The sequence below is a fragment of the Syngnathus leptorhynchus genome, chromosome 3 (genome assembly GCF_054491065.1).
Source record: "Syngnathus leptorhynchus isolate UIUO chromosome 3, UIUO_Slep, whole genome shotgun sequence".
NCBI classification, from domain to species: domain Eukaryota; kingdom Metazoa; phylum Chordata; class Actinopteri; order Syngnathiformes; family Syngnathidae; genus Syngnathus; species Syngnathus leptorhynchus.
The window spans coordinates 17483734-17495731 of NC_141197.1; the positions used below are offsets into that span (position 1 = coordinate 17483734).

General features: G+C 41.3%; 1 protein-coding gene across 1 annotated transcript; it reads left to right on the forward strand.

Moving 5' to 3' along the window:
- Positions 1-2694: 2694 nt before the first annotated feature.
- pepd (peptidase D) lies at positions 2695-9891 on the forward strand. The gene is made up of 15 exons (XM_085907818.1): positions 2695-2811; positions 4318-4501; positions 4576-4703; positions 4781-4844; positions 5802-5849; positions 6035-6096; positions 6300-6344; positions 7245-7320; positions 7394-7440; positions 7684-7752; positions 8395-8472; positions 8639-8787; positions 8956-9140; positions 9210-9401; positions 9570-9891. Exons 1-15 carry the CDS (start codon positions 2795-2797, stop codon positions 9711-9713), a joined length of 1488 nt encoding a protein of 495 aa, XP_085763944.1. The 5' UTR covers positions 2695-2794; the 3' UTR covers positions 9714-9891.
- Positions 9892-11998: the final 2107 nt, after the last annotated feature.

Below are 11998 nucleotides of genomic sequence, written 5' to 3' on the forward strand. Positions count from 1 at the left end.
GAACACAGCTGATTTTATTCTCGGCCATCGAATCAGCTCCCCTCATTACCTTTGTTATATTATATCCTTATATCGCGTGAAAATATTTGATTCCTCTCCTCATTACCTAAAAATAAAGGAAAAAAAAATGATTGATTTTATGTGATCTTATACAGAGCATGCTCTTCCACAATCAGCAAATCCTGACTTCTATTTTCAACTCTGACATTATAATAGATCTTCTTAGCACCTCCAAGCTGTGAAATTAGCTTTACACACTAGTGTTAACACATCACATGGAGCACACATGGTAACTGCTGTACTTTTAATCACTTTGAAAGTAGACCTCTCTGTGGATTTTGACAATTTCTTGTTGTTTTTTGCATCCTGCAGTTTCTCAAACAAATCTGTTTGCAGGGTTGACAAGAATCAGAGTGAGCTCTCCCAAGGCCAAGATATTCGAAAGATGCGTGTGGTTATTTGTATATCAAGAAAGTTCAAATGAGGAGTATGTGAAAGACAACACAATTTGTTTGGAAAGTAAATACACGGAAGAAAAGTCATGAATATGTTTTATTTATTATAAATATATTTTATTTATTTTTATTTATTCATTTTTTTATTTTATTTGGATTTTAAATTTATCTTAAATTTATTTTTATATCAAAAAATGCACTTTGCTTAACAATTGGTCATCCTTGTTAAAACTTTGCATTGACTCTCCACTGCTCTTTCTTATATAGGCTGTTTGTGTTTCTTTGGACTATTTTGTTACAGATGTCCAAAGCCTGCAAGCAATAAAGTTTGAAGTTGCAGCAAAGCTGGCGTGTAGCAGCCTAAATTGCATCTGGCTCTAAAGATAAAACAAAAGGATGCAGGGGGAACTGGCGCTCAATCTGCAGTTGATGCTTGACATCCTCCACTTCCTCCCTCCATGGCCTGCGGGGGTCATTGAGGAAGCGTGACGAGGATTTACACAGCTCAACGGGGAACTTTATGTGTTGATCAAACCATTGATTGCCCTGCACTTTCCGCCATTTCATCCATACGGCAAAGCATAGTTTTACTAAATGATTTAATTGGCAGGGACCAAAATCCCCATGTCAGTGGGCATGGCACATCTTAAGCTTTGAATGCACTTTGAAGGCTCCATTTTCTGCGTCTCAAGTGTGTGACTTGCTTTTTTTTGAGCAAGTGCAGGTGGTTATTAAAAAGTGTGCTCCACACACACACAGGGACACACAAACATACGCAGCATCTCACAGCAGCCAGCCAATTATGGAGAAAGGATATTGTCAGTATCAGCACATAAAAATGCATTCCACATTTTAGATTAGAAAAGAAAAAGATGTAATTACGTACTGCTATGATGGGGGGGAGGGGAGGTAAAAAAAAAAAAAAAAAACATGTGAACTACAGGAAGAAAATATGTGTGAGAGATTCCACCCATGGTGCTGATGAGGATATTTTAACCACGTGCAACCTCAGTGCTATGTAGTAATGATTTCATATGTCTTAATGAGGAATGACCTTTAATTATCCAGCCTACTGCGCTTTCCCACAAATCTTTGGTATCCTCGCGGTCACTATGCTAATACGATCACATTCATTTATCCTTTAGCTTAAGAAACAGCGTTGCAATCGGCGTCATTTGCATGCCAACGTGAGGTTTGTGTGCGCGGAACTCTGGGAGAGCTGAATTAGTCCCAAGGATGTTCGTTTTCTTGCAGCAAGATGAAATAGATACAAAGGTGTGGTAAGTTACTAGTTGTCATAACATAACTATAATTCTTTATATGAGCAGTCATCCAAATATTAAGGATATTTATAGTAAAATTGGTGACAAACTCTGACTCAAAAGGTCATGAAAATTTATTCAGACTCAGCAAAAAAAATAAAAAAATAAAAATGACCCAGAAGAGTACATGTTCATTTGCAAATATAAAATCAGCAATTGATGAGTTATCATTTCACTGAATCACTCGTAGGCTGAAATTTAGACTTTTTCATAAATCAGATGTTGAGAAGCTACTAAAAATGAGATATTTCTCTCCGTGGTAATGACAATCAAAACCAACATTCTTTTTGTTACAGCTCTTTTATTGTTTCTCATAAGAATGAGCACCTAAAGTCTTTCCTAATGAGGTTTGTTTGTAATTGCATTGAAACAAATGTGCACAAGCTGAGTTATACAACCCACTCGGGCAAGCATTAGTAAATGAATGATCTCAAAGCAGAACAAACAAGTTGCCTGTTGCCTTTAAATTACACCGACCAATAGCTTTTAATTCTGGCCCCGCGTTAGGCTTATTTACACTCATGGCAGTAAGTCGTTTCATTTCTACTTGATACACACACCAAAAAGAGCCGAAAGCGTGACTCGCTAAGGTCAAGGCGTCTTAATTGCGTTATTGGTCTTTTTAATTAAAAAGTGTCACACGTTATAACAACCTGGGAGTTACACACAAAGGGCTGTGTGATATCGGCATTGTAAAAGATCATATATGTTTTCATAAATTCAGTTTATTTAAATAAATGAAAGGAGAACATTTTTATACTTTGTATATGTGCCATGCGATTGGCTGGCGACGTATACAATAAAACCTCAATCCCAATCCGGAAGCAACAGACTCAACCAGCAGTTGTGCAAACTGTATTTATGAAAAAATATTTCAGATTAAACAGCCTGCGCTCAGCGTACAACGATCCGAAATGCCCACGTCCGATTGTTCTGAACGCAACACAATGCCAAGTCATCCTGCAAAGTCACGTGACTTCCGTTGACACGTGACAGTGGCTGGAAACAAACGTCATCATGGCTACAGCACCGGAGTGAGTTCTTATTTATTATTTTCAGACTGCACCACTAAATATTGTAATTTAATAAATCTAGCATCATGCATGTCAATGTATTTTGAAGTGATGTTTTATTGCGGTGCCGCGTCGGTACCACCGTTTTGCGCTCCGAGACGTTTGCTGGCAATTTGAAAGCTGTCAAAATCGATGAGAGATCAACAACAAAGTTCCTGCATGTCATATGTAACGGTTAAGTATTTGTGTGTTAATATGCACAATTTGTAATTAAAAACACAATATTTCCTTCAATGCATTAACCTTGTGATTTTACATGGTAGAACGTCCAAGCACTACGATATGGGTATCCGAGATATATTCATATTTACAATTTAATTTATAATTCAGATGGAAAAGAAACAAAGAGATCGGATTGTGCATATCAAAATTCATTCATTGTCAAACGTTTCTTTTGAACCGTATGGCGTTAAAATTCACAGTTATTTATAAAAATATGAAAATAGTAACAATGACATGTTCACGTTTTATATTTCTGAATGTAAATCCCATGTTAAAATGTTTAAATAAATATCTATATAGTTATTGATGCAACAGCCCTCCCCCTTTTTTTTTTTTTTTTTTAATCTTTAATCTTGTGACAGCGGCATCTCTTGTGCCATCCCAACTTGCGTAATCAAAAACTTTGCCCTTTCAAATTAACGCTGAGGTAGCATGTACAAGTCCTTTGTCCAGCAGTTCCATTTTATTGTCTTCAGAGACTCAATTATCAAAACAACCGTCCATTCTTATTATGTGTACATCAGGGCACACCCTGAACTGGTCACCAGCCAATCGCAGGGCAGAAAATATACACACGTAAGATCCGCGGGGCTCGATTAGTCTACCATGCATATTTTGGTAATGTGAGGTGAAACTGTAAAAAAAAACTCGTTCAATTCATCGGAAACGCCCCGTCATTACTCCCAAGGTTTTTTTTTTCTTCTTTAAACTCAGCACTTTTTGCTTTCATCTCCAAATTGGAAGTTTCCACTTATTTTTTATTTATTTTTTTACTCGGAGGCCACAACGTTGCCAGGACGTGTAGATAATCCTTTAGATAGGACGTAATAAGATTTGATGGTGTGAGGAGTCAATCCCGACTGTGCAAAGATTAAGACAGTACTTTGACAAGCTTGTAACACGGCGGGTCGGATAGTAAGTCTCTCTTTGCTGATAAGAAACAGTCTATCTGATCTTGCACGCTGGACTGTGCTCAAGGTCGATCCATAAAGCTCACAAACACTGTTATTAGGAACTGAGCGTACGGCGCCCAAGCTCTCACGAAATTGCTGGGTTTTCTTCGTCGCTATGACTCTTGGGCTATTTGAAAGAATGACCAAGTCAAATCATAGCATATAAAAATAAAGAGCCAAGAAATTGAAATCTTTTTTTGTATGTTCAAAAAGCTACTGTCCTGTAAACAAACTGCTAAAAAAATAAATAAATCTCAATTTCATTTCTTCCATTCCTTTTTTTTGCTTTCAGACCGGTTTTCTGGCTGGGTAACGACACCCTGCGAGTGTCCGCCGAGCTTTTCGCAGAAAACCGCCGGCGCCTCTGTAACGGACTGAGGGCCAAAGAGAACCTGGAGAGCAACTCGGTCGTGGTGCTGCAGGGTGGCGAGCAGCAACAGAGGCACTGCACCGACACGGACGTCGTCTTCAGGCAGGTCGGTGATTCGTGTCTCGTTTTAGACGCAAACGCGAGAAGTGTTTGATCGGCTTGGTTTTTTTTATACCGCAGGAGTCGTTCTTCCATTGGGCTTTTGGGGTGACTGAGGCTGACTGCTATGGGGCCATTCAAGTGGACTCGGGGAAGTCCATCCTGTTTGTTCCAAAACTGCCTCCAAGCTATGCCACTTGGATGGGAGAGTGAGTGTTTGCGTTTGCCTGGAGCCGGGCCGTTTGGGGTAACGTCAACTAAAAAGTTGGGTCTGGTGTGTCAACAGAATCTTTTCCAAAGACCACTTCAGGAAGAAGTATGCTGTGGATGAGGTGCACTATACCTGTGATGTAAGTCCTCTTTTGAACCTGATCACTAAAGTCTTAAAGGGGAACTCAACCTAAAAAAAAATATCTTGCATGTGTTTTGTGACATTCTTAAGAATACAGAAAAAAAAATGCCAGTATGTAAATCAATTCCTTGGTGCTTAAATTGACCTTCTCGTGGTTATGAAGAATGGAGTTTTTCCTCACAGCCTCCCCAAGGTGCACAAATCCCGCCCGGGGGGAGGCGTCCAACGTCAATCTGCCGTCACTTCCTCTGCCAAAGTCACAGTGGGAGCTTTCAAAACACTCAAATGCCATAAGAGAAGCTTTCAGCCGCCTTAAGTGTCGCCAGCGGGGACTTGCACTATAAGCACGATCGAAAACTACAATGTCAATATTGTGACCTTTTTTAAGTGCTGCGTGCATAGTTGAGGCCAACTAATTTTTTTTTTTTTTGAATTTAGAATCTACCATGACTCATCTCCCGAGCGCTTGTCAAAATATTTTGACTGGTTAGACTTGAGTTAATTTTTTGCTCATTCAACCTGAAGTTTTTTTCACAATTCAAAACAAATGGGAATACTTTAATTGTCATGTTCGCAGAGTGTCGCTTTGAATGGGCAGCTCATGTCTTTGTTCACTTGTAGAGTCCATCACCGGAAAATGACTCGTCTCCGCCAGACGGAGCGGCTGTGTTTTATTGTGACTCGAGACGACCTTCACCGGGGCTAATGTGTGTAAAATTAAAGATATGTGCTAGTTGGAACGCTCCCCAGGCGAGCCGCCAACGTGTCAGGAAAATGTCACCTGACATTTTGGGCTGCTGGATGAGCAATAAAGTCATTTGAGGTTCCGTGTCACATTAGGGCTGCAGAGCCACGGCGACACCTGGCAGCCAGAATGTCACTCTGCAATTTGTGTGTGAGACGGAAGCTCATATTTGTCAGCGTCATTGTTTTATTTTTTTTTCATGCTTTGCAGATTACTGAATTTCTGCGTGACCTGAAACCAGCCGTCCTGCTCACATTGGTATGCTGCTTTTTGTTCTTCCCACACAAAAAAAAATAATTGCTTATTTTTTTTTTTAAATGTTGTTGAGTCTCACAAATTCAGACTTGATTGAGAAAATTCCGACGTGGAAATCGTGTGTGGATGCATTTAACATTTGATGTCTTTTTTTTTTTTTTATGTATGTGTGCGCGTGTTCATTGTAGCGAGGACAGAACACAGACAGTGGTAGCGTCAGCCGTGAAGCCTCCTTTGAAGGAATTAGCCAGTAGGTTCTTCCTTTAATTACACTTTGCTTGATGTGGTCTCACGCATACTGCTAATTTTGCACAAACTACGTTGTCTTCGCTGCTCTCTTGTTTTTTTTTTGTTTTTTTTTAACTATTTACCATCTTTTTTTATTTAATATTAAAGTATATTAAATGTGGAATTATTGTATAACTAAGCTACTTTTTTTTTCTTCTGATTCAGATTCCAAGTGAACAACACGTTGTTGCACCCAGTCATTGTGGAATGGTAAGATGTCATACGCGTCAGTTGAATCAAAATAAAAGTTATGGTCCAAATTTTAGAAGAGAGACTAGAATTATCATCACTTTTTTCATTATAATTTGTAGTATTAGGTTAAAGTGACTTATGACACTTTGCAACTAAAAATAAGTCCAGAACTAAGTGCCAAGTTGGAATCAGTGATCTGATGATGCAAATCTTCATGAAGCTGGTTTATCCTCCCCACATACACATCCATCCTCAAGCAGGCTGGATGTAATAGGCTACGTGCACATCTGCTTGTTCCCTGCATTAGACTTTGCAGCCATTAGATGAATTGACATTTCTGGCCCAAATGAGACAGAATCGTCTTGAGTCACACCTCCTGTGGAGAAAGGCAGTGTTTCTGCCGCTCGGCAAAACACCCCCCCCCGCCACCATTTGTAACATGGCTTGGCATTAATGCCGGCCTGCCTTTTCACCAGCTGTTTTTGCACTTTTTGTTTGTTTGTTCGTTTTAGCAATTAAGTCTGGTGGCATTTGTTAGGAAACAACAAAAATAAATAAGATGTAATACAAAGAAAGCAGAAAAAAAAAAAAAACCTTGAAAAGTTGCCTTTGCATTTTGGTTCACTGTGTCAGTTTCAGCTGAGTTCGGAAGCAAAACTTTTTAGCTGTGCAGCAAAAAGAGATTTTTATTTTTTTTTTCTTTAAAGGCAAGTTCCTCCATGACATTTGGAGAGAATGTCTCGGGTCACGCTGTTCCCGTAGGATACTTATTAGCAGAGCACGTCTGAAATGTATGACTCCGAGATACTGCTCTGCCTTCTTCAAAGAGTCAACTGAATCAAAGAGTCAAATAAGCACTGATTTGTTCATAAGTGCAGCTTTGAATCACATCCATTCTTTGTCACTCTGTTCCTGCAGCCGCCTGATTAAGACGGACATGGAGCTTGAAGTCCTGAGGTACACCAACAAGGTGTCCAGCGAAGCCCATAAGATCGTAAGTACTAGCAACGTTATCGCATTCGTAATCCACATGACTCACTCACATATGTCTACGTTTATTTTTGTAGATTATGAAAAGTGTCAAACCTGGGCAGAAAGAATACGAAATGGAAAGGTAAAGATTTCTTTTTCCCTCAGTAATAGATCTACATGACTTAGTCAAATATTTAGCTAGCTAGCTGGCTAGTCTCTAGCTGGATAGCTAGCTAGCTAGCTAGAAGGTTTTACTTCTTGTTTTTTTTGTTTTATTAGTTAGCTAACCAGCAGGGCTGCGCAATAAATCACATCTTAATTGTGATCCTGTTTTTGCTGGCCATGATTTTATTGAGCTAGTCATCTGTGATATCTTTCTTTTCAGCCTCTTCCAACACTACTGCTACACAAAAGGAGGCATGCGGCACACTTCGTACACTTGTATCTGCGGAACGTGAGTGGGCCTTCTGTTGACTACCCAGTGGCAATATTAAAACAAAATGGATAATGGACGCTTGTGCTTTAAAACTTAATTAGCAGCATGGCTACGCATGAGCAGTTGCTAATCAACTAATAATGCTGGTCTTCTGTGTATCCAAGGCCGCGCGTAATGAGTTTTTCTTGGGGATTAGCGCTTATTAGCTTAGTTTTGTGTTTACACACAAAGCCTTTGTTTTGATTAACAACCTGAACCATGTCCAAACTTTAAAGTGGAACGACGTCAGAGGCTATCAAGTCAACATTTTTTGACGCTGATTGACAAAAGCTCATTGGTTCCATTCAGTGTCTCCGTGTACCAAAGTCGAAACCTAAGCTTGCCAGCTCCAATTTTTATTTTCACAAAAAATATGCCCGTGATTGCACTATTGAGTTAGGATATTTCAGGTCCATAATAACTAAAATACAGACTGGTCCCAAAAGGTTTACTATAAAATGACATTTATACTCCTAATTTTTAAAACACTATTTATTAATCAATATTTACAACGGGGAAAAAAACCAGTCCATGTTCTGTGAGGTCGGTGATTCAAAAATAACATTTGTGCTCCTTTAAGAACGAGACTGAACTTTTGATGTTTGATTGTGTGACCCACAGGGGCAACAATTGCTCGGTTCTGCACTATGGTCACGCTGGGGCTCCCAACGACAAAACCATAATGGATGGCGACATGTGGTGAGTGCCAATATTTTTTTTGATCCCCTTCCCAACAAAAAAACGGAATTGTCCAAAACTACCTGTAAATGTAACCATGGTAACAATTGTACCTTGGGAGAGATGACTTAACATTTTAAATCCTAACAAATTGAAAGACATTTTATTTTGATGTCCACTCCTACAGTTTGTTCGACATGGGCGGCGAGTACTACTGCTACTCGTCGGACATCACATGCTCCTTCCCAGCCAATGGCAAGTTCACCGCCGACCAGAGGGCCATCTACGAGGCTGTTCTAAAAGCCTCCAGAACAGTCATGGCTGCCATCAAACCAGGTGACACGACTATCACTAACAGTTTATTTGTTTGTTAATATTTCGATGACATTACTTAGCGTGTTAGTCAAGAAAATAATATTCTTTGCTTTAAAACACAGGCGCAAATTGTGTTAAGTTGCTTCATCGATCCGAAATTTAAGCATGTGTAAATGTTCCTACGACCAGGCGTGAAGTGGACCGACATGCACCGACTGGCTGACCGGGTCCACCTGGAGGAGCTGGTCAAAGTGGGCATTCTTAAGGGCAGCGTAGAAGACATGATGAAAGTCCACCTTGGCTCTACTTTCATGCCTCACGGTCTGGGCCACCTGCTGGGCATCGACGTGCACGACGTGGGCGGCTACCCCGAGGTGAGAGCGCCGTCCGTCGGCGGACATCCGGAAGCCGTCGTAACCTTCTCAAACGCCGGTGCCCCACAGGGAGTGGAGCGCATCGACGAGCCCGGACTGAAGAGTCTGCGCATGGGCCGCCTGGTCCGGGAGCGCATGGTGCTCACCGTGGAGCCGGGCATCTACTTCATCAACCAACTGCTGGATGAAGCCCTGAATGACCCAGCCAAGAGTTGCTTCATCAATAACCAAGTGCTCAGTCGCTTCAGAGGCTTTGGCGGGGTCAGTAATTGTTTTCATTCCCTCTGGCAAGGGCTTGCATATTGTTGTTTATTTCAGTCCAAAGGTTTGATGAGGCAGTTAGGTCGCTAGCTCCTTCGCTAATGAGGTCATTAGCTACTTAAGCTAGTAAGGCTATTCATTGCCTCTCATTTACGTTACCCCTGGCAGGTTCGCATTGAGGATGACATCGCCGTCACCGCGGACGGCATTGAGCTGCTTACCTGCGTCCCAAGGACCGTAGAGGAGATCGAGTCCTTCATGAACACCTCGGGAAAACCGTTCAGCCCGCTCGCGTCCAGCCAAAAATTTTGATCTGCCACAATGCTCAACACATACAAAATCAACCAACACAAGAATTCATCCTTGATCATGATGTAGTTTAACAAAAACAACTGTAACATAAATCACCTTAGTTCCTCAGATGATAGTTTTTTAACTGAAGCAAAGCCAATTTTGTAAAAGGGAATAAAATATGATTTTTGCAAATCTATACAGTGGATGTCCATTCTTCACATAAAAATCTGACATTTGGTGAACTGCTTTATATGACAATATGTGTGTTATACGTTGTTATATGAGTTGGTGTCCCCCAAATTAACAAATGTCTGCACAACGGATTTTTTTCCGTCCATCGATCCATCCATCCATCCATCCATCCATCCATCTTCTTCCACTTATCCGGGGTCGGGTCGCGGGGGCAGCAGCTTTAGGAGGGACTCCCAGACCTCCATCTCCCCAGCCACTTCGTCCAGCTCATCCCGGGGGATCCCAAGGCGTTCCCAGGCCAGCCGAGAGACGTAGTCTCTCCAGCGCGTCCTGGATCATCCCCGGGGTCTCCTAATTTTTTTTCGACCTTTTATTCAAACACATTCGGTATGATAACACCATCAAATACAATCCAACAAATACAAAACTAAAACATCAATGTCGGCATAACGTGTGTCGACTAGCATAGTAGCAACGCTATCTGTCACTCGTGAATCTTCTCGAATGAATCTGAAAATAGCGGTGTCCGAGTGACGTCACAGATCAAACAGCCAATCAGAAAGTGGGGGTGAGGGCGGGTGTGGCACTTTTCACTTTCATTTAAGCTTTGACCATGATTTTTCCCTAATGAAGTGGCCTGTCATTCGGTACACCTGAAAATGGCGGTGTACCTAATGGAGTGTCCGAGTGACGTCACAGATCAAACAACCAATCAGAAAGTGGGGGGTTGTTTGGGTGTGGCACTTTTCACTTTCATTTAAATTTTGACCATGATTTTTCCCTAATGAAGTGGCCTGTCAATAGGTACACCTGAAAAAGGCGGTGTACCTAATGGAGTGTCCGAGTGACGTCACAGATCAAACAACCAATCAGAAAGTGGGGGGTTGTTTGGGTGTGGCACTTTTCACTTTCATTTAAATTTTGACCATGATTTTTCCCTAATGAAGTGGCCTGTCAATAGGTACACCTGAAAATGGCGGTGTACCTAATGGAGTGTCCGAGTGACGTCACAGATCAAACAACCAATCAGAAAGTGGGGGGTTGTTTGGGTGTGGCACTTTTCACTTTCATTTAAATTTTGACCATGATTTTTCCCTAATGAAGTGGCCTGTCAATAGGTACACCTGAAAATGGCGGTGTACCTAATGGAGTGTCCGAGTGACGTCACAGATCAAACAACCAATCAGAAAGTGGGGGGTTGTTTGGGTGTGGCACTTTTCACTTTCATTTAAACTTTGACCATGAATTTTCCCTAATGAAGTGGCCTGTCAATAGGTACACCTGAAAATGGCGGTGTACCTAATGGAGTGTCCGAGTGACGTCACAGATCAAACAACCAATCAGAAAGTGGGGGGTTGTTTGGGTGTGGCACTTTTTACTTTCATTTAAACTTTGACCATGAATTTTCCCTAATGAAGTGGCCTGTCAATAGGTACACCTGAAAATGGCGGTGTACCTAATGGAGTGTCCGAGTGACGTCACAGATCAAACAACCAATCAGAAAGTGGGGGGTTGTTTGGGTGTGGCACTTTTCACTTTCATTTAAACTTTGACCATGATTTTTCCCTAATGAAGTGGCCTGTCAATAGGTACACCTGAAAATGGCGGTGTACCTAATGGAGGGTCCGAGTGACGTCACAGATCAAACAACCAATCAGAAAGTGGGGGGTTGTTTGGGTGTGGCACTTTTCACTTTCATTTAAACTTTGACCATGAATTTTCCCTAATGAAGTGGCCTGTCAATAGGTACACCTGAAAATGGCGGTGTACCTAATGGAGTGTCCGAGTGACGTCACAGATCAAACAACCAATCAGAAAGTGGGGGGTTGTTTGGGTGTGGCACTTTTCACTTTCATTTAAACTTTGACCATGAATTTTCCCTAATGAAGTGGCCTGTCAATAGGTACACCTGAAAATGGCGGTGTACCTAATGGAGTGTCCGAGTGACGTCACAGATCAAACAACCAATCAGAAAGTGGGGGGTTGTTTGGGTGTGGCACTTTTCATTTTCATTTAAATTTTGACCATGATTTTTCCCTAATGAAGTGGCCTGTCAATAGGTACACCTGAAAATGGCGGTGTACCTAATGGAGGGTCCGAGTGACGTCACA

Bases quoted from the DNA above. Each gene is read 5' to 3' on its own strand.
- pepd (XM_085907818.1), top strand. The intron at 4,704-4,780 runs GTGAGTGTTTGC...GTGTGTCAACAG, and splicing joins TATGCCACTTGGATGGGAGA to AATCTTTTCCAAAGACCACT. The intron at 8,788-8,955 runs GTGACACGACTA...TCCTACGACCAG, and splicing joins CATGGCTGCCATCAAACCAG to GCGTGAAGTGGACCGACATG.